The sequence below is a fragment of the Ricinus communis genome, chromosome 5, assembly GCF_019578655.1.
Source record: "Ricinus communis isolate WT05 ecotype wild-type chromosome 5, ASM1957865v1, whole genome shotgun sequence".
Classification (NCBI taxonomy): domain Eukaryota; kingdom Viridiplantae; phylum Streptophyta; class Magnoliopsida; order Malpighiales; family Euphorbiaceae; genus Ricinus; species Ricinus communis.
This window is the reverse complement of record NC_063260.1, coordinates 29,865,043-29,887,184: the sequence shown is the minus strand read 5'-3', so window position 1 is coordinate 29,887,184 and position 22,142 is coordinate 29,865,043. Positions and strand designations below refer to the sequence as shown.

Here is a 22,142-nt window from a genome sequence, read left to right as displayed (position 1 = left end):
GATTTGATATGCTTACAAGAATTATACAAATGATAATAAAATTTAGGACCGAGCTTAAGTAATGAAAATAAACTATCCTTGCTTCTAGTAAATAATCCAATAATTTATATAAATTCAAGTTCTGCAAATGATATCATAATAACTTATTTTTTAGAGTATGAGTCTTAAGTGTCGTGCTCTATTGTTAAAAATGGATGAGAGCCACCTCTAAAACGAATGGATCCGACTCTGTTTCTAACTATTGGGTAAATAATTCGTACAAATTTGGGTTTTACAATAATCAAAGTGAAGAGTATAAGTTATCCATATGGTAGAGAGGTCAATGATATAAATAGAAAGGTATTGAAATTTAGAGTGTTTGAGTAGCATGCTTGCAAAGTTCTATCAGCTGAAACTACCTAAATATGTCATCAAAGCCAATAAATGACAAGGTGATCGTACTGCTGTTATAAGATACCATCATAATGACAACCCTTGTTCGGTTACTTTTTTTGTGCTTTTTATCCGAACCAAAAACTGAAAAGAAGGAAGAAAAGAAAAACCCAACCAAAAGATGTTTTATATTTATGCATGCTTTCGAAAACTCTATGTAAATGCGTTACGTTTAGGGCTAGTTCTTCAAAAGTGAACACGTTACCATAGATAGAAGCAGGAGGGATGGCTAGCCATAGTTTTTGTGTTGTAAATTACGGCAAACAGCAAGCACACAAAATGCACAAGCAAGCACGCATAGAACACACGCAGATAAAGAGAAAGGCAGGAACAGTTTTGTGGAATGAAGTATGGCGCGGGCCTCTATATCATATCTCTGTATAGTTTTTATACAACTAATGCTCCCTCTAATAAATGAAGACATTATTATTGTTTATTAGTGGTTTACTGAGATGGACACCACTTTGATCTCTTTGACAAGCACACCCACTAAACACCAACTACTGCTGCTGCTGCAGCAATTACAAATTGCAAAACCCAATCAGCAATTGACAATATATCTATGTTCATGAATCTTTTGGTTGGTTTTATCACTTCTGTACTAATAATAATATCCTGTCCTATGTTAAGCAGCTTCTCGGGTATATTCCGGAGCTAATTCTTAAGTAGCTAGTTGGTTTTCGAATATATCTTTTATTAATATTTACTTTATTATAAAAAAGATTATCTTATTTATTAATTTTCTGGAATATGACTGATTGAATTTTCCTTTTGAGCAATTAAATTGAGGCTAACTAATGCAAGGGACAATTTTTCCAACCATTGAGGATGGAGGCATTCTTTTCCTTTTCTACTTTTATACACCATTCTGGGTCTAACGTGCCATTGAGCCATTATAAGAAAGCTAGTGTTTTTCTTGAGCAGCAGATATTCGAGTGGCACTACTGCAAAGCATGCATGGGTACATAATAGAATGGTCAACAAGTAGAGTTTTCAGTTGACACACAGGCACACAACACTGAGGCAGACATGAATGGCACATCAACAGATCCTTCTTTTTTGTGTCGCTTCAACTCCTTTAATTTACATTCACATACACAGTTAATACGTAATATCTTGAATCTTTATATCAATAACACTGTTCACTAAAGCTATGTTTGTTTCAAAATATAACAAAAGTAGGAATGGCAATCAGACACAGCAGCGCCAGTTTTTATAGTCCGACAGGATAGGATAATTAATTAATAATCCATAATTTATATATTTAAATAATATATATTATCATATGTAATATGTATGTTAAGTTTTATATATTATTGGCTAATATTTAAAAATGATTGAGTTTAATTATTTTTATTAGAAAAAGGGAACTTAGAATTTGAAAGCTGTTCAACTTCTAGTTCTTAACCATTAAATTTTCTTTCTATTGAACTTCAACATTATTTTTTTAAAATTTCTTTTATGAGAAATGATTGATATATATTTACTAATTTTAACTTGTAAAATATATATTAATTATTTAATATTAAAATGTAAAACACTGATACATACGTGTCATTTTTCTATTAATTATAGTATATGCATCAAGTCTATATAAGTTTTTTTATTTTCTTTAACAAGCTTCATTCTCTTATTAATTTTGATATACGCACTAGATTTATGTAAAGAATTTTAATTTTTTTAATGATGTCATTCTCTTAATAGTTGACACATATACGCCAGACCTATATGTAACCATGTAATAAACTAAACTATGGGGGCTTCAAATCAATTTTATGTTTATGTTTATTTTATTTTATTTTAATTGAGTCATGCTATAGTTTGGGCTGAAATTTTGGGTTGGTCACGTAGTTGGTCCTATACTTATACAGACTGCAGTTCGTCCCAAAAGAGTGGGATTGTGGTGTTATAAGCTTTCAATATTTGGCAATCTTCTTCTCCTTTTTCTTTGAAAAATCTGGCAAATTGAACTTGTATTGCCCTCCAAATTGTTAGGGGGATAGATCACATGAGCAAAAGATGGAAATGGCTTTAGAGGATATTTTTACCTTTAAGCCTTCAGGGAACTTTCTTCCTCCTCCCCTAAATGAGAGTTCCATCTCATATATTTTATTTTTCTTCTTTAAGCCATATAGCCCAATTAGAGTTGGATATTGGGGCTCAAATTTTATACAGAAAAAAGTTTCTATATATATTTTAATTTTTTTTAAATTTTTCCTCCAGTTGTTTTTAGATAAACCAATAAAAGACAGGCATGACTTAAAAATAATAAAAAACATCTAAAGAATAATTAAAAAGAAACTGAAAAACAATCATATCATAAATTAAAAAATAATAAATATTGTAAGAAATCATATAAAAAAAGTAATATCTTTTTATTATTTTTGTTATATATTTTGTGAAAATTTCCATTTATACAGAGGTCTACGTGCCCACATTGTATTTTGCTGGGCTTTTATGTTTTTTGGATTATTCCAGCGTACAAGGAGGATGCGAATCTCTCTTTAGTAGTTTGCAAAGCTTACTGGGAGAAGAGACCCTCTTGGGAAGTTAAATCCATAGTGGAGGAAGTTCATTCTAACATTGTAATTTCACTTCTTGAAACCCCTCAGGATTTGCTTAGTCTTCTACTAGTAGATGTGGAATCCTCCAATTTAATGAAATCTCTCATTGTTGACAGAAGAAAGAACATTTGTAAGCACATTAAATTGCTAATTCCTACATTAAAAGCAAAACAGTGCTATCATCGTATAACCCACTTCCCAGCCTACACCAAAGAAATAGGAACTTTTAGAACTAGCGAGTGACTTTGTCTATGCCTACTATTGCCTACGCCCATCCTCTGTCATAAACAGAAATGAAAACTCGTCGAACACCACATATCACAAGATCAAAATTTCCATCAGACGGTCACAATTCAATTTTTACTGTTCAAACTCTCAACTAAACTTGGCCCTACTAAAGCCACTTTCTGTGATTCAGTCGCACTCCCAATTCTCGAAGTCTAGTTCCCATTTCCAGAACCCGTCAACCATGTCCGATCATCACCACCACCATCAGCACCGTCCTCACCGCCTCTCCCTCCCTCCACGGACCACTATCTTTTCCTCCTCAACATCAACAGCCACCACCACAAGACCTTATCCTACCTATTCATATCTCTCTACACCAACACCAACACCATCAAAGCAACGTCTTCCATCTTCACTTTCACTTGCATCAAAAACATCATCAAAGTCATCGCTTTCTTTTCTCTTTCTCCTTCTGTTCTCTCTCCGATCTCTTTACTCTCTCCTTCCTTTCCTTCAATCCTCCCCTCCTTCTTTCTCTCTCTTCCCTTTTTCTTTCCTTGTCTCTCTCCTCTCTTTCCTTCTCTCTCTTTCTTTCTCTCTCCTCCCTTCTCAATCATACCCGAAATACTCTTTCAACTTCAAGAATAATTATAATAATTACAACCAACCCATTTTCTCTATCTTTTCAATTTCATTATCCCAACACAAGCTTCTACTTTCTAAATCACTCCTCCTTGCTGTGGTTTTCCTATTAAGATTTCAAGCTCTTCGCTTTTGCGGCACTGCTGCTATGATTCTTGCTGAATTATCCGGTAATGTCGCCGCTCGATTCGTTACTGAGTTCAAAAGGCCTAATGGGACTTCTGGGTTTTTGTTGCTTTTTACTGGGTTGTCTTTTTTATCAATTAGTTGGGATCGGATTGATTGTTTTCCATTTTCGACTTCGTTTATTGATAAATATGGATTTACTCTGTTTCCTAGAGAGAAATGCGTTAGGATTTGGTCCATGTTGTTGCCTTTTTCATCTGGATTTTTAGGGTGCTATGAACGTGTTTCAATGAATTGGGGTACTATTAGGCAATTGGGTTTGAAAAGGGTAAGATTGGTTTCGTTGTTCTATACAACTGTGTTGCTGTTCATTCCTGCTGTTGTGAGTTTTATCATGTTTGAAAGGGGTAATGATGGTGTTTCTATTGCGAATTTTGGTTGGCCATTAGCTAATACTGTTGTATTTGGAGTTCTTTTGAGTGAGAATTATAGTGAAGATAAGCTAGTGTATTCTAAAGATTTACAGAGAGAGTTTTTAGTTACATTTGTTTGTACAATTCTTTTGGAGCTGTTTTATTTTCCGGAGCTGTCACTTTGGGGTCTTTTTTTATGTGGACTACTGTTGTATTTTGCTGTTAGAAAGTTGGACCCTTTTTATTGGAACTATCTTCAATTGGGACTGGAATCATCAGAGCCACTTAGTTCTTCTATTATGAAGCCTATCCGACATATTGTGAGTGAGAGAAAATCTCGCAAGATTGCTCTTTTTCTATTGATTAATACTGGTTATATGGTGGTTGAGTTTGTTGCTGGGTTTATGAGCAATAGTCTTGGATTGATTTCAGATGCTTGTCATATGTTGTTTGACTGTGCTGCTTTGGCGATTGGTTTATATGCTTCTTATATTTCTCGTTTGCCTGCGAATAATCAGTTTAATTATGGTCGTGGGAGGTTTGAGGTTCTTTCAGGATATGTTAATGCTGTATTACTAGTTCTTGTTGGGGCACTAATTGTGTTGGAGTCTCTTGAGCGAATTTTGGATCCACAAGAGATATCAACTAATAGTTTGTTAACTGTTTCAATTGGAGGGCTTGTAGTGAATATTGTTGGTTTGATCTTCTTCCATGAGGAGCATCATCATGCACATGGTGGTTCTGGGTCATGCTCACATTCTCATCCCCATTCTCATTCTCACTCTCACCAGCATACACATGTTCTTGAAGGTCCTGACGAAAAGCATCACAAGTGTATCTCTGTTTCCTATGACTGCCAGGAGAAGACATTGATTAGCCACTGTGACCATCTTGAACACCATCAGTGTGATCATGATGATCATGACCATACTCATCATGATGACCATGGTAACCAGTCTCACCACCATCACAACCATCATGACCACTCTCCCCTTCATGAACCCTGTGACCACCATCATCATGATCATACTCATCATGATGACCATGGTAACCAGTCTCACCACCATCACAACCATCATGACCACTCTCCCCTTCATGAACCCTGTGACCACCATCATCATGATCATGACCATGGAAATTTCCTTCAATCCCATACCCACACTCACCATTCAGAAACAGAAAGTAATTTCTCTTTGGAAAACAGTGGTTTCCAACAAAGAAATCTGGTATCTGATGAAGAGCAATCACAAAATCGCCAACATCACCACATTGACCACAATATGGAGGGAATATTTTTGCATGTTTTGGCAGATACGATGGGAAGTGTTGGAGTTGTTATGTCTACCCTCCTTATCAAATATAAAGGATGGCTGGTTGCTGATCCTGCTTGCTCAATATTCATTTCCGTTTTGATTGTATCTTCTGTTATTCCATTACTCAGGAACTCTGCAGAAATTCTTCTCCAAAGAGTTCCTAGGGCTCATGAGAAGGACCTGAGAGTAGCTTTGAATGATGTTATGAAGATAAAGGGGGTACATGGAATTCGGAATTTTCATGTTTGGAGCTTTACTAACACAGATGTTGTTGGGACAATGCATCTCCATGTCTCAGCAGAAACTGACAAGGATTCTATGAAGGATCGGACTTCACACATATTTCATGATGCTGGAATCAAGGATTTGACAGTGCAGGTAGAGTGCATCAAGTGATGAGCATAGTCAATTTTGAGGCTGATTTCATCTTCCTCAAACACTTGAGGTGCAAATGCAAATATCACCGGAAGTTGCTGCTAAACTCTTGGCTTGATGCTGTACTATTTCTCTTATGGAGCTTCGGTAGCTCTGGCACTTTGTTCAAGAGAAGAATTTTGTCAAGCACTAGTAAGGCTTCGTGTTTTGCTGGATTTAAAATCAGCAATTAACTTCTGTTCATAAAGGATAAGGATGATGGGTTATGCGGTTGATCATAATGTAACTATGCAGAAATATATGAACAGAAAATGCGGGGATATGACTTCTCAGCGTTCTATTTATACTTGAATCTCAGTAGATTTGTGTTATGATTTTGTGATTTGACTTGAACCAAAAGAATAGAGGATTTCTCATTCAATTTTCCTTTTGTTAACTGATTTTTGTGAAGGGTGCAAGTGTTTCAGCTATCTGATTCTTAATAGGATTAAAACTTCTCTTAAGACTTGCATTGATCATCTGACCTCTGAGATAGCAGGTAATTATCTTTGAAATATAATTGGTTCCTGTTCCTGGTCCCCGGCTCTACACAGAGCCAAACCAAATAAAATCCCAAATGGAGCTTCCACAGTCCGAGGCTAGTAAGAGTTAATGTGCCTTCTTGTCTTAGCCTTTGACCCTTTTGAAAACTCAACCTATTAAATGGGAAATCAAGTCACTGACGGATTCCAAGATTTTAAATTTATTTTTGAATCTGAAGCTTAACAATGTTTATTACAGTGGTTCTCCTGTAGTACTAAAGTGTAAAGAAAAAAGAAGAAAAGAAGAACTACTACGTCTCTTTTGTCGTAGAAGAACATAATAAAATAATTTTTTTGCAGTCTCTCCTAAATTTATAGATCACGTTATAATTTAAAGTAAGATGCCGTTTATGTTCGGATCAAATGAAGATATAAAATATATTTCAAGAGCGACTATTACTAGTGCACATAACAGTTTCCGATTTAAAAATTTTCTCTTTTAATTCCTCGAGTATGGATTTATATTCATCTTTGAAAACCTATATTTCTGATAGATTGATATCACTTTTAGGCTACTCTCATCCTACAGCAGTACTATACGCGATCGCATTATGCAAGCAGGCATCAAATCCAAACGATATACTTGATAAGCTTCTTGAATTAGGTATGTCTTCTTCTGTAAGCCAAATTCATCACATTCCCGCTCCCATTGCAAGAGATTAAAGATGACTTAGATGATTAGATTGTTCTTTTTCATGGTGTTAAGTTGAGTGAGCAGGAGATTGCGCGGCTTAAACTCAAAAGAGAGGTTTTCGGAGATAGTGAAGAAGGGGACTTATTATGAGGAGGTTGATTGTGAGAATGGTTATATGAGACCGGAAGTTTAGGATCAACAAGGATGTATTCGCCAAAGAAAGAGATTTTCTGTCACTTTAGTGAGATGGGTTTGAGAAGGAGCCGTGGGAGGAGTACCAGACTAGCAAGGGGATGGTAAGTTTTGGATCAAAATAATGGGAGCGGGAATGTGATGAATATCAGCTTTGTTTGATCAGCTTTATTCTCTTGAAGACCATTGCCTGGTCAGTCAGTAGATGATATGGAGATAATAGTCGAGGCATCGGAAAGCGTTCAGGAGAACCGAAAGCTCTGATCAGTTTAAGGAGGAATCTTTGGAAAAATTCTGAGAGCATCAGATTTTGGTGATTATAGGAGAGAACGGATCTGGGAAAACTACACAGATACCTCAGTATCTTCATGAGTCAGGGTTTACTAAAACGGTAGAATTGGTTGTACACAGCCACAGAGGGTTACTGCAAGAGTATTGCTGCCAGGGTAGCAGGTGAGATGGGAGTAAAACTTGGGCATGATGTTTGGTATAGCGTTTGATTTTAGGATTGCACATCGGAGAAGACTGTCTTGAAAAATATGACTGATGGCATACTTTTACAGGAGTTTATGGTCGAACAGGACCTGCATATAGTGTGATTATGGTAGATGAGGCACAAGAGAGGATGGTGTCCACCTCAAGTTGCTGATCATTAGTGCAAGTCTTGATGCACAGAAGTTCTCTGATTATTTTGATTCTGCTCCTATTCTTACAGTTCTGGGAAGGCAGCATCCTGCTGATATATTGTACAAGCAACCAGTGAAGGATTACTTGGAAGAAGCAATTGCAGCTACGCTTCATGTACATGTCACACAACCACCAGGTGACATTTTGGTGTTCATCACTGGTCAAGAAGATATTGAGAATGCAGAGGAGATTTTGAAGCAAAAGATGAGGCATTATGGCAGCAAAATTGCGGAGCTTGTTATATGCCCAATATTTGCTAACCTTCCCACTGAGCTACAGGCTAGGATTTAATCCTACTCCTAAAGGGGCAAGCAAGGTTGTCTTATCAACTAACATTGCTGAAACTTCATTAATGATTGATGGAATAAGGTATGTTATTGATTCTGGTTTTTGTAAGATAGATTTTTATAAGCCAGGGACTGATATGGAGTCATTGCAGGTAACAGAAGTCTCTAAAGCATCTGCTACACAGTGAGCAGTTCGTGCAGGACAGATAGGGCCAGGAAAGTGCATTTGGTTATATACTGCTGATCGCTACAAACAAATAAAAGATAATTGTGCTCCAGTAGTACAGAGGATTAATCTTGCAAATGCAGTGCTTATCTGAAGGTCCTAGGGATAGATGACATGATAGATTTTGATTTTATGGACCCGCCGTCAAATGAGTCTCTGCTAAAAGCACTCGAACTTGTTTTTGCCCTAGGTGCCCTGAATAGCCAGGGTGAGCTCACTAAGATTGGTAGGTCAATGGCTGAATTTCCACTTGATCCTAAACTCTCTAAGGCACTTGCTCAGAGGAGATTATGACAATTGCTGCTATGCTTCTGTTGGATATTCCATATTTTATCGCAACAAGGATAAGCAAGTTCTGGCAGATAATGGAAGGAAGAACTTTTGATGTCGGAGATGTCTGTGACCACGTTGCCCTTCTAAGGGTTTATAATTCTTGGAAGGAGAATTTTTTCTAGACAGTGGTGTTATGAAAACTATACCCAAGTGAAAAGTATGAACCGTGCAAGAGAGATACGGGAACAGTTGGAAGGGCTAATGAAGAGGACTGGAATTGAGTTTTCAGATCCCGGAGTTATGGTCTTGTTAAGTCGAGACTAAACTCTCAGTTGTATATTGTTTTAGATACAATAAAATCTATATACATAAAAGATTTGCCGCAATAGGTAAATCCTAGAGCACTACATCATCAGGTCTCATTACAACAACATAAAATAATCTTTTCCCTATCAAGTTGAATTCTGGATAGCTCGACATGCTTGGAATAGAATATCGCATGTATTACTGATCAGACATTGGCTTTGAGAACGTTTTTAAGCTAAATGTAATTCCTTTTCCTAAAACAAGATTTCTGTTTCTTTTCTGTTTTCTGTATAAAAAGGTGAGTGGTTTGGGTAACTGATAATTAATGCATCAAACTGAAAACACTAGAAGACATCTTCTTTAAACCCAAAAAGAAAGTTTTAAACTTGGGTTATAATGCTGAGCTGTGAATTAGAAACGACACCGTTTTTGTTCCTATATAGTCTACACCAAAGTATATAAATGTGCATACATCGTCTGTGTGCCTATACTCTCAGCAACCTTCAACTCGTGTTAAACTGAAATTTCAAAAACAAAATGAAAAAAGACTAGTCCGTTTATTATCTAGGCATACTAATAATACTTGCAGTTTCAGTTTTTCTTTCGTAAATAAACTAAAACCACTTGTGGGTTTCAGTCAGGGTTCTAGGAATGGCAGATTCCCAGGACAAGGTGGTTGCTGTGATCATGGTCGGCGGGCCAACCAAAGGTATCGAAATTTACATTAAGATTTTCTTTTTATTAATATTTCTTTGATTTTGATTTTCAATGTTTAAGAATACATTAAAGTTTGCTTCTTTTAATATATTTGCAGGTACTAGATTTAGGCCACTTTCTTTCAATACTCCAAAGCCTCTGTTCCCATTAGCTGGACAGCCTATGGTCCATCATCACATTTATGCTTGCAAAAGGGTCTTCTTTCCTTACATTTCTTAGTTTGGTTTTGCTTTTCTGTTTTTGGGGCTTTAAATGATTGGTTTCGGTTTGTTTGCATTAGATACCAAATTTAGCGAGGATTTTCCTACTTGGGTTCTATGAGGAGCGTGAATTTACTTTATACGTTTCTTCAATCTCTAATGAATTCAAAGTACCTGTAAGGTACTTCATTTCGAACTTCAATAGTTCAGTACTTTGTAATATGATGTTTTGTTAAGTTAAAGAGTTTTTTGTGGTAATTTAGTTTGGTATTTTGTTGATTGGTGTTTGCTTTAGATACTTGAAAGAGAACAAACCACATGGTTCTGCTGGTGGTCTTTATTACTTTAGAGATTTGATCATGGAAGACAGCCCGGTTTGCTACTTGCCCTTGCTCATTCTTGATTCTTGTTACTTCCGTTTTGTATATTTCGGGTTTGATTATAAGCACCCTAATTTTTGACTTGATGCTCAATTAAAGAAAAATTAATGAAATTTATTTTGCTTCTTTTTATAAGGATATCTCACGTGTTTATTGCATTTGATTTTGTTGGGCAGTCACATATCCTTTTGTTGAATTGCGATGTTTGTTGCAGTTTTCCATTGCCAGATATGCTTGGTAAATTCTAGATCTTCATATGATTATTTACTTTTATGATTGTGCTTTCTCTAAGTTATGAGTCTACATAAATTGTTTGTTGATTTCTGGGTGTGTTTTGCTATTTTCAGAGGCACACAAAACATATGGTGGGATGGGAACAATGTTAGTAATCAAGGTTGGTGGATTATGTGCAGATCTATTGCAATGGTGAACTACTGTTGATTCTCTCCATTCTGCATCATGATATTCTCTCTCTCTTTCCTATTCCTTTTCTTTTATGTTTTTTAATTTGTTGCACTTATATCATTTGTTTATTTGCTTCTTGTGCAGGTTTCTGCGGAATCAGCTGACCAGTTTGGTGAATTGGTTGCCGATCCAACCACCAAAGAACTGCTGCATTACATAGAGAAACCAGAAACTTTTGTATGTATATGATTTAGTTTTACATCAGCATAATGTGAAGCACGTTGGAATCTAGTAGTATAAATGACTTAATTTTATTATCTAATTTCTGGTCATACTTCCTATGGCTTACCCATCTTTGTAAAATGCAGGTAAGTGATCTAATAAACTGTGGTGTCTATGTCTTCACGCCAGAGATCTTTACTGCCATTCAAGGTGTCTCCAGTAATCGGGAAGGAAGAGGTTAATTCTTACCTATTTCAGGCCTTCATTTTAATCTCTTCATACTTGTCCATGAATTTAGCCTGGGCATATAGTTCAGTATCCTGATTGCTGATTGGTCCATGAATAAGTAATAAATTTCAAGAATTATATTACTTGATCACATCTTAAATTGCTTGATCCTGCTTCCTTAGTCCCTTGCCATTTGAGACACAGATGAACATATCAAATTGCCTTTTTCTGTATGGTTGATATGGGTTTTCTGCATCTGATTTACCTAAATGCTTGTTGGAATCTTGCCACCAAGCTCTAATTATGAAGCCAAACAATTATTGTTTAAGAGGGTTTTGCTTAATGTCTCTACTTGATACAAAACATGCTTGTCAAATGCTATGAGAGTGCACTAGTAAATAGGACATAGCTAGCTATATCATTGCATGTCCACTGCCAGGGGTGAGAACTGAGGACCATTATTTCACTTGACAATTTCACATGTTGTTGCTGAGGAATCTTTGCAATTGCATCAACATGGTTACAGCTTTTGCTGAAACTCAGATTTGCAAGGGTCCATTTTAACTACCTTCCCTGTTGATGCTGCATTTCCTTTGTTTTTCTTTGTTTTTCCTATCCCTATTGATTATTCCTGAAGTTGGATGAGAGAGGACTGGACTCCACTTTTCTTTAAGGCTGGGGTGGACAGGTGGTGTTTGATATCAAATTAAAGCTGTCTCTCTCTTGAGCTGCTCAAGGTGGCTTAGTAGTGAATCACAGATGCCAATATCTTTACTTTGCAGAACTGAACTCTGATCAGATCCAATAACTGTTCCGATTACACGCTTGTTATGTTTGAGGTTTTCATCAATACAAAATATATTATCCATATGGGCGAAGAGAAGAAACTACTTTCAGTTAGCCTTTGCATTTCGCCATAGCGGCTAAGCCGTTTGGAATATTAGAAATTGATTTTAGAAAGAACGGATCATTAAAGAGAAAAGACTCTCCTGGTGCAGGTTTTATTACTTTGTGCTGAATCCAGAATGAAACCTTCTTTTGCTTTCATTTGGTAAAAGTACTTGTATGCTTGAGAATAATCTAATTATCAGTGTCTTTGATCACTATTCATTGCATGGCATGTAATTGTTTTCTTGCATCATGTATGATGATTATAATATGCAGCATTATCATGTTCTCATGTTTCTGTGTTTGCATGATGTGCCATATATGGAGTCATTTCCATATGTATCAGTAGCTAATTTATATTGTTTTCTAATTATAGGAAATGTACTTCGATTTTCCAGCTTCGAGGGTGCCCAGTCTTTGACAAGGTTGACTTCTCTTATGGTTCAATGTTTCTCTTCAGAATTTCTGCTGCTCACACAATAGAATTGCATGGCAGCATACATTAGAAATTATGTATATAATATAAACTTAGAAGAGTATGATGCCCACCTTGAAAGTGGTTTATTCACGAGATAGGTACATGTTGTAAATGTTAGGTATAACTCTATAAGTTTCTCGTTTAAGGAACCAATGCAGTCTGACTATTATTTTACAAGAACTTGAAATATATCTGTTGACCTTCCATGTCTTATTATGGGGTACTATCATAATTTTTTTCTAGAGTAGTGTTTTCCGTTAAATTCACATGCCTGATGAGTTCTCATACTTCTACAATTTGTTTTTCTCATATGTCCTTTCTTCTGAATAGATCTGTTGAAGAGCTGAAATTTAGTCTGACAACTTTTTTGCTACAGGTCCAGTCTTCCTATAGATTTTGTCAGGTTAGATCAAGATATTTTATCACCTCTTGCTGGAAAGAAGCAATTATATACATATGAGACCATGGATTTCTGGGAACAAATCAAGACTCCAGGGTATGGTATTTGTCTATTACTTTCTTTTCTTTGGCTGGTGAAATTTAAATGTCAGCAACTATGCACCCCCTATGTAAATGTGTTGCTAATGATGCAGGATGTCTTTGAAGTGCTCTGCTTTATATCTTTCCCAATATCGTTTTACCTCTCCTCATCTTTTGGCCAACGGTAATGGAACTAGGAGTGCTAGCATCATTGGTGATGTTTATGTTCATCCTTCAGCAAAAGTGCACCCAACTGCAAAGGTCTCTTCTTTTTGCCTAAAAATGAATTAGCACAAGTGTTTTGTGGTAGTATGAACTTATGTTAAATTAGCATTCAGAAAGTGATGCCATCATTGCTCTGCCCTTGGCTTTCTCCCCTCTTGATGTTATCCATGATCATCTGACACTTTCTATCTTCATTGCCAGACCTGGCCTCACATATACTCGGTATCTTTCTTAGTTAATATTTTGTGCCTAACTATAAACACTCGGCACAATGGGATCTTCCTTGTACAAGCATAATCACTGATCTATACCAAGTTTCTATTATAATACACTATATTCTTCTACATGTCTTTTAGTTTCGACGATTATATTCCTCTCTAATCCATGAGTTGCTTATTCGTCAGATTGGTCCCAATGTCTCTATTTCCGCAAATGTTCGTGTGGGAGCAGGCGTGAGGCTTAGAAGTTGCATCATCTTAGATGATGTTGAAATTCAGGTGTGTCACTATACTATATAATGAAGTGAAACTAACATTTCTTTATCATGGAAGCAACTATTTTATTGTCTTCTCTCTTGACAGGAAAATGCAGTTGTTATGAACTCGATTGTTGGTTGGAAGTCATCTCTAGGAAGATGGTCAAGAGTCCAGGCAAGTCCAGTAATAATATGATTTAGTTTGGTAATAATATGATTTAGTTTGGCTTATGCAGTCGAGCCTCTATAGAGAATTTCATGAACATTTGATTTTCTTTTGTTTTCCTAATTTGTAATTGAGACTAATACGTTCAGGAAGCCATTTTTCCCTATGCTTTCTTCTTCTTTTTCTTCCACCAAATTTATAACTAAATTTATGGTGAAGTTACCAGTCTAATAAGAGAACATTTCAGTCCCAGCAGCTGATACTAAATTAGCATCTATTAGACAATGTAGCTGATTAAAGTTAAACTGAATGTTCAGGCTGATGGAGACTATAATACAAAGCTTGGAATAACCATCCTCGGTACCTGCCCTCACCTTCTCATATTTCTCCGCTACGGGAAATGCGGTTGAAACAAGTCCTGAATTCTTTTTAACTTTTTTTTCTTGTGCAGGTGAAGCTGTGACGGTTGAAGATGAAGTGGTCGTTACTAACTGTATTGTTCTTCCAAACAAGATTATTAATTGTAGAGAACAGGAGGAGATCATCCTGTAAAAATGGAGAAACTGTTCTCATTCAATCCGTCAGAACACTGGCGTTTGGATTTCTGCTTTCGTTTTATAGAGATTAAAAATAAACGGAGCCTATCAGGAGTTGGAAGTCGTGTGTAATTTTATTTTATTTTATCTTTTTGTTTTCTACCAAGATTTTGCTGTCCAGCCGTTGTAGAAATGGAAATGAAATCAAATTTTTGGAATATGGTTTTTCTTTTCCTTTGAGAATGGAGTGAAGTTCATTGAGGAGAAGGGAAGATAACCAAATTGAGTGAGGTAATTATTAATACATGAAGCCAAACCATAGAATGACACGAGACAAACTTCAAGGGAATATCTCTTGGAAAAGATGACTTCTCAAGCTCTGCAGTATAAGATTACGTCTGACGTATGAATAGGACTGGCAATTTTTGACATAACCCTCTTTACAAAACAAGGCATGTAATGAATTAAGGGCGAATATAATAATAGGTTTAAGAAACAAGTGAATTAAACGTCATTCCGATTGCCCAGTAGACCACAGACCTGGAATTTGATAATCTAAGGCACATACCAAATTTTGTAAATGAGCAAGTTTGAAATTATTAATAAGAATAAAACCAATATTATTCCTTGATATTACCTATGGCGAATGATCTTTTCTTAGAAGCAATATACATCACAATAATTCAAATATCATCAGGGTTAATCTATGGTTCTGGGAGGGAAACACAACACCAGTTTCCCATAATACAGTATCTCATACAAAATTTCCTATCATGTGAATTAATAACAAAAGTACATCGAAACTATGTAACAAATACCTTCCATAAACTTAACAAATACCCTCCATAGAGCCCTGCCACCATAAAAGTATCAGCTCCTGCTATGTCCTTGGTCAGTGTTTCATGAGATTGCACGTAACAGCTAACAACACTCCTGAATCTGTTGAAGCTTCGGAATTGTTGACAATAGACGATGGGTTAGGGAAAATCAAATTTGCACTAATCCATACCATCATCAGCCACAAAGATATGACAAGTAAACAACTTTTGTTCACTGGTGTGGTCGCAAATCCAACTTGTATGCTTGTATCTCCATAGGAGAGATGATTACATGTCCCTCTTGAGCTACATCACCAACCTGCTGACTGTACCCAAGCATGTCTGCATCCTCATGCAGAAGATTTAAGGAAGTTGCCTTTGCATTCAATACTGCAAGTCCCTTGAACAAATTGAATAGATTTAAAGGCTCATTTGCAAGAGTAGTGCACTGTGGTCTGTCTTTCCGATAATACGAAGTATCCCAATGTCGCCTCTGTAAGATCAGAACAAACCTAGAATCTTCAATCAGCTGCTGAGAATATTTTGATGGTCGGGGAACTTTGAAATTCACCATGTGCAAGTCACATGGTAATGGAGCAGCTAAAGGAGAGAAGGATCTTGGAGGTGGCTGCACAGATAACTCCTGGGGATTCTTTGCAACAAATGCATGCAAAGGATAGTTCAAGTGAGCTCCAACACAATGAGAGAGGAGAGATGGGCTCAGAGGAAGGGGATTAGAAACAGGATTTGAAGTGGCAGAAATGTTGGACTCTACAATAATGTGAAAGATCACATTTATTGGACGATTATCCATCACTCCTTGCCCAAGACCCCGTCCATCATCCCTTACCAAACGGCGGTCAAGCATAATTTCTAACCATCCTTCTTTAAGGCTTGCCACACCCAATGACTGTCTAGAATGGACAGAGAACCTCTGGCCATTGGATCCCTGCATGAAGGCTAGAGAGGGCATAGGATAGTAATTCCCCTGCAGGGGGATCTTATCATAAGTTTCTCTCCGACTCATCTGAAAGCCATTTAAATCAGAATAAAGAATCCTTCTATTATCAATATCTGTCTTGTATCTAACAATCAATTCCTTGTCATTAAAATCCTGGCCAATGAGCTCGACATGATATTCTTTCTCCACAATAAGCCCCTGAACAGCATCATCCCCTTCATAAATTCTAGTACTATGGGAGATAGGGGTTTGTTCCCATGCTGTCTTAGGTTGAGAGTACACTTCCTGCAGTAGTGGTCCCTCAGAGATCACCATGTTCCCACCTGCCTGAACGATAGGCCGAGCATCACCATCAGGTTTAAATAGGTAGGCCCCACTTTCTGGACTAGAATACATACCTATTTCCTCGCCCACAAAATTCTTGTAACCATTTCTATGGCTAATCTTCCGCAACAAACCAAGCTTCACATCAAAAGTCAGACTTTGATGTTGATTCTGGATTTCAGCCTCATCATCTTCTATTCTCGTGCAAGCATATGGAGGGGGGCAAGAAAATGACTTGGACACTGAGAAGTACTTTATTTTTGCTGGTTTTGCTTTTTCACATCCTGCAAAACCATTGACAATGTAATATGTTTGCAACCCCATGGCAGGAACAGAAGCTTTCCAGTAGACACGATGCCTCCCAGTAAAAATCTTGGTTCTATCATGCTGCAGCTCTGGAGAAATTTGGCTTTGAACACAAGTCCAGTTCGAGTCCAAAACAGCAACATGTGGCCTGTTAACAACAACCATCACAACCTCTTCTCTAGTTTGCTCCAGAGGATTAAATAGGATCACCGAATGCGAAGTCCCTTCACGAGCACTGATTGCTTTATGCACTGGCTGAACATCATACTTAGATCTCACTTGCTCTGCCTCAAACTGAGATGGGTTATGGTCAGATTTTTCATGGCGGATGCCAAGAAGTACTTCAACAGCTTTAGACATGAAAATTTGCAAGTCCTGCAAAGAAGTATGCATCCGAAGTCCATAGTCCCGAACGACATGATCCTTGGCAGTACCGGTTACCCCATCATGGTGTTGAAAAAGAGCTAAATTCCTCCTGGCAGCAGTTAACTTATAGCCAAATCCTGTGGCCAACTTTTCACATTGTGCTCTCTGACAATAACCAAGTAACAAAGACATCATCATTTCTGTTGCACGAAGTGTTTGCTCTAGCACCCGATCAACAGCCTTGAAGAAAGGCCTTGAAACGTAATAGCCACTCCAGTAGTCTTGCTGCCTGTCAGCATAAGTAAAGAAATCACCAGATAGAGATGGAAAACCTACAATCTGACCAGAACCAACCTCACCAGGAAGCGAATAATTTATTCTATCAGCCTCCTCATGAAGAGTTTGGAAGTAATCTTCCAGAGTTCCAAATTTTGCCTCCGCGTTTAAACTAGGATTAGAGTTTATATAATCAAACAATTTTTGGTAATTCCGAAATTGAGCTTCTGCTTCATCAACACTGATATAACGGAAATCATCTCCAAGAGGAACGAGAAGAGTATTAGTGCGATATAGTGTTGATTTCTTCCTATACTGATCTAGTAACTTCTGTGCCCTTTCCTGTACATTTTCATGGCTGGTCTCCACTGGATGTTCCCCCCACGGGCACATTTCATAATAAAAGCCATGAACTCGAGCAAAATCAAATTGACAACAAATAGCAGGCTCTGGCCCACAAGTATGCGGAATATCATAAGAATAGAAGGGCATCATGTGGACAAAAATGTCAGTTGTTTCCTCAGCATCCCAGCTCTGACGCCATATGTATTCCAAATTCTTATTCCGTGCAAGTTCCTTCTTTACCTCATAGTGGGTCCTCTGAATAAGCATGTTCTCGAAACCCATACGACGGAGAAGATATGCCATGGTGGCTGAGTAACCAAATGGATCTATTGCCCAAGAATTCTTAGGAACAAATCCAATGGTATCATTCAACCACATATTCCCCTCTGTAATCTGACAGTGGAATTCCAAATATGAGGACACACAAGCAGCTATAAAAGAAAAATCACTAATGTTTTTGTACACAAGTACAATAAAATGATCCAATTCACTATCTCTCAGTTTGCTCACTAGCTCATCAATGACATCTAAAAAAATTTTATCGGAAGGAAATTTAAAAAATGCATCAACTCGCTGACCGGAAAATATGCTTTAGATGATCAGTAATTAATATCTCCTCAATATGAAGAACAAGGAAAATAAAAAATAAGAAGACCTGAGATTATAAAAGAAGATTAATCACCCCCAAGAACTTCTAAAAGTATCCATAATCGCATTCATTGCCAACTGTCTTCAACAAGTGCATGTGTGTGCATGTCAACTTGACAACTAAAACAAATTTCATTGTGGAATTTAGTTCATATGTTAACTCCTACATCCTACCATTTAGCAAGCAAGAAAAAGAGACAATTGATTTATTCTTTCCGTTCCCAGGGATATCGAAAGTTTTCTTTCTGTTTCTATTTTCATGTTTTTTACTTAAATCAAGAGTATTCTACAAAAAATATGGAACAGCTGAATAGAAAGATCCAAGAGTCTACTTCTCATTGCTTATTCAGTAACAAGCACATGAGCTCATAAACATAACCGCCAAATCCCAGCTAATGAAAGGTTCCAGTGTATACCTGCTCAATTATGGCAAAATAATGTGAATTGGCCTACATCAAGAAAAGAAACCATAAATTTTCATCAAATGAATGTAAAAGTCGTGCATTAATAAATAGTAAAAAAACTTCAAGAAAAGAAGAGAGCATAGTTTTAAAGTGAGATCTAAACCATAAGGATAGGCATGGGGTATGCCCATTATGCCCACGAGATGCAAAAAGAAAAAAGATAAAGGGAAGGGTTACAGATGCGTAGATATACTTGAAGCAAGTTATGAGTAGCAGGCTATGAAACTATACTCATTATCATACCTCATCATTCATCACCCAACCACCTCCAACAATTTCTAACTGACCATTCTTCACTAGTTTGGTGAAAGATTCTCTTTTTTCCTCCGTTGCATCCCTCCACCATCTCTCCAGATAAGACATTTCCTCCCATATGAACTTCCGCCGAACATCCTACAAATCCAAATTCAAGGAATCCTTAACATTACAGTAGCTTAATATCAACTTCCAAAAGATTACTCAAAACAAACTCACTCAAGTTTATGTTCATTACCCAAACATTAAAGTTTAAACAGCAAATACATTCACAGATTGACACTCTTTGGACTACATTAAGTATATAAGTTCATACCTCCAGAATTAAGGCAATTGAAGAGGCTTTTTAAACTTCCATTTCTTCTTGTTTTCTATCAGGAAGTGATGAAAAAGAAAGAAAAAGGACTCAAAAAAGTGCTTGATGTTAAAATCACAGTGTGTTTGTCCTGGCTTTGGAAGTGTCTTGTGATATAGAATAGAAAACAAATGACCATTATCAATGAGACAGCAGCATGTCTAAATTGGAAGAGAATGAGTCAAGAACCTGACAATTGTTGGAAGGTATCCAAGCACAGGTGACAGAGAGGAATGAGTAGTGGTGACAATTAAAAGTAGAATTGCACAAAGCTTGGGAGCGCAAGTGCTCTTCAGTGATCCAAATGATCTTTTGTTTTAATGATTAATGAATGGAAGATTGGAGTAATAGATATTGTTGGAGGGCAATATATGACATGAAATAATCATTAACGGGAGAGGAGAAGTGTATTATACTATATCAAATGAGAGGGGGTAGTTGTGAATGTAAGTATCATCCTTATTCACCTATTTCCTGAAGGGTGTGAATATTGCTCAACTATGCTCAGCTCAAATTAGAGATGGACAGAGTGGGTATACTACACAAACACAACTCAAACCCGACATGAAAGCAGTGGGTTCAAGTTTTCCTTCAAATTGTGTGGTGCCTCAAGTTAACTTCAGTAAACAGCTAGTCGACTATGTTTGCCAATGAGTGACTTGTTGTGAGTGAAGAGTTAAGCATGCATGTTTGCTCATTTTAGATATTATTGAGGCAAACCTTACCACCATGATTGCTAAACCAAATCTCTATCTAACTCTATCAGTCATCCAAACAATGATAGTAGCAACTTGGTGAATCAAAAAGGATATACATTACCCTGTCTAACTCCCCCAGATGCAAACAACTAATTTCATGTGAACCACTTGATTTAAAATTTAAGAGCAAAAAAATAAATAAATAAACGAAAGACACCACCTTAATCCAACTCCTCCACCTAGAATCAAAGCGCCACTTATAACTTAGTAATCAACCTAAAACAAACTTAGTAATCAAATTTCAAGTCCCTAACTAATATAGTAATTCAATCCTAATTCAGAAAAAAAGAAATGAAGAAACCTTTAAAGTAAGAGATTCCAAAATTTTTTTTTTTTTTTTTTTTGAAAAAATAAAAATTACATTACCTTAGAAAGTGTCGAAACAATAGTATCAAGAATGTGCCTAGATTGCCTCTCATAATACTCATCGACAGTCAACTTCCAGCCAGGATCATTATGAGAATGAGGCACCACAAAAACCTTCAGCTTCTCGCCATCCCATTCATTTCCTGTATAACTAACTCTCCAACCTTGCTTCCATGGCCCACCATCCACATCCAAGAACTCAATCTTATCATACAAATCTTTAGTAGTTATATCCACAGTAGAACCCATAACAACCACGCCTTTATCATCATTGTAATTCAAAGTTGGGGTCTTTCGAGGATTGGGTTTTCGGCTCCTGTAAAAATGAGAAGTGGGTTTTGATTTAAAAGGAGTAGAAAGAGGTTTTAGGATACCAAAATGCAGGATAGTAAAGAAAAGGAAAAGAAGTGAGATCGAAAGAGCTATAGTGAAGAAGTTCGTGAAAAGAAAGTTGATCAGAACCGTTCGTTTTCTTGGTTTTCTTGATGGAAGTTTTGATTTTGTTGGTGTGGTTGAAGGAAGGAGTGAGTGGGCCCAGCTGCTGCCGCCGCCGGCGGAGGTGGAGACACCACCACCACCACCACCACGAGTATTGCTGCCAATATAAGAAGAGAAAGGCATCTCTCTTTTTTGTTTTTCCTTTTCTTGTAGAAACAAAGAAAACAGTTTAGTTTTGAAGGTTTATTTAGAACTTTTGGTGTGTTTAAACATTTCAGGAAATGATGAGAAGGAGATGCAAATTTGGATGGATTTAATCAATGATGATGAGATCTATGTAAAATTCGATTCGGTTTTCATTGGGGTTACAGAGAGGTGGAGTCTTCTAAGTCAATAGACTAATTCTGGTAACCTATTTCATTTGTACGATATTAGGACTGCGTCTATATACAATACAACTTAATTTTCATCGAACCCTGTAAATAATTATTAATCCGTTTTATAAAATATTCCTTATTAGTCTTTTAGCTCTTTTACTGTTTAGTCTATCACTTTAGTGAAGGTTTTCTTTTAGGTACAAAAGCACAAACCAAAGCAGGGACTGAAGCCCATAAAAGGCAGGCAAAGTATCAAACACGTAACAGCCATTAACTAGCCTAGCGGGAGGTTGCCCTATTCTCGGCTATGAACTATACACGATAAGATTCTTACATATCCAAGGGTGACATTATACACATATACATATACATATATATAAAGAAAGGAAAATGGAGATTCCAGCCA

General features: G+C 36.8%; 3 protein-coding genes and 1 pseudogene across 4 annotated transcripts; 3 read left to right on the top strand and 1 right to left on the bottom strand.

Moving 5' to 3' along the window:
* Nucleotides 1-3,044: 3,044 nt before the first annotated feature.
* LOC8280596 (probable zinc transporter protein DDB_G0291141) lies at nt 3,045-6,529 on the top strand. Of its 2 annotated transcripts, XM_015718217.3 has the most exons (2): nt 3,045-5,418; nt 5,518-6,529. In XM_015718217.3, exons 1-2 carry the CDS (start codon nt 3,466-3,468, stop codon nt 6,112-6,114), a joined length of 2,550 nt encoding a protein of 849 aa, XP_015573703.2. In that variant the 5' UTR covers nt 3,045-3,465; the 3' UTR covers nt 6,115-6,529. The 2 variants fall into 2 exon arrangements, with proteins under 2 accessions (XP_015573703.2, XP_015573702.2); XM_015718216.3 differs by having other exon boundaries at nt 3,053-6,529.
* Nucleotides 6,352-8,994, top strand: LOC125370042 (annotated as a pseudogene).
* A 752-nt stretch (nt 8,995-9,746) lies between these two features.
* LOC8280599 (mannose-1-phosphate guanyltransferase alpha) lies at nt 9,747-14,899 on the top strand. The gene is made up of 15 exons (XM_015718138.3): nt 9,747-9,988; nt 10,094-10,191; nt 10,277-10,377; nt 10,492-10,570; nt 10,753-10,813; nt 10,924-10,970; nt 11,126-11,218; nt 11,350-11,440; nt 12,696-12,744; nt 13,174-13,293; nt 13,391-13,538; nt 13,907-13,999; nt 14,084-14,152; nt 14,461-14,503; nt 14,595-14,899. The coding sequence occupies exons 1-15, from the start codon at nt 9,931-9,933 to the stop codon at nt 14,693-14,695; spliced, it is 1,251 nt and encodes a 416-aa protein (XP_015573624.1). The 5' UTR covers nt 9,747-9,930; the 3' UTR covers nt 14,696-14,899.
* A 376-nt stretch (nt 14,900-15,275) lies between these two features.
* LOC8280600 (alpha-mannosidase 2) lies at nt 15,276-21,788 on the bottom strand. The gene is made up of 4 exons (XM_002517372.4): nt 20,922-21,788; nt 19,431-19,580; nt 19,140-19,172; nt 15,276-18,468 (listed from the first exon to the last, which is right to left on the bottom strand). The coding sequence occupies exons 1-4, from the start codon at nt 21,540-21,542 to the stop codon at nt 15,730-15,732; spliced, it is 3,543 nt and encodes a 1,180-aa protein (XP_002517418.2). The 5' UTR covers nt 21,543-21,788; the 3' UTR covers nt 15,276-15,729.
* Nucleotides 21,789-22,142: the final 354 nt, after the last annotated feature.

What these genes read in the sequence shown, in the direction of transcription:
- LOC8280596 (XM_015718216.3), top strand. Translation starts at nt 3,466, where the DNA reads ATGTCCGATCATCACCACCACCATCAGCACCGTCCTCACCGCCTCTCC.
- LOC8280599 (XM_015718138.3), top strand. Translation starts at nt 9,931, where the DNA reads ATGGCAGATTCCCAGGACAAGGTGGTTGCTGTGATCATGGTCGGCGGG. An exon ending in TCCATTGCCAGATATGCTTG is followed by an intron (nt 10,814 to 10,923) that starts GTAAATTCTAGA and finishes TGCTATTTTCAG; the next exon opens with AGGCACACAAAACATATGGT. An exon ending in GAACAAATCAAGACTCCAGG is followed by an intron (nt 13,294 to 13,390) that starts GTATGGTATTTG and finishes CTAATGATGCAG; the next exon opens with GATGTCTTTGAAGTGCTCTG.
- LOC8280600 (XM_002517372.4), bottom strand. Translation starts at nt 21,542, where the DNA reads ATGCCTTTCTCTTCTTATATTGGCAGCAATACTCGTGGTGGTGGTGGT. An exon ending in GTTGGGTGATGAATGATGAG is followed by an intron (nt 19,173 to 19,430) that starts GTATGATAATGA and finishes TTCTTGATGTAG; the next exon opens with GCCAATTCACATTATTTTGC. An exon ending in ATTTTGCCATAATTGAGCAG is followed by an intron (nt 18,469 to 19,139) that starts GTATACACTGGA and finishes TTCCACTGTCAG; the next exon opens with ATTACAGAGGGGAATATGTG.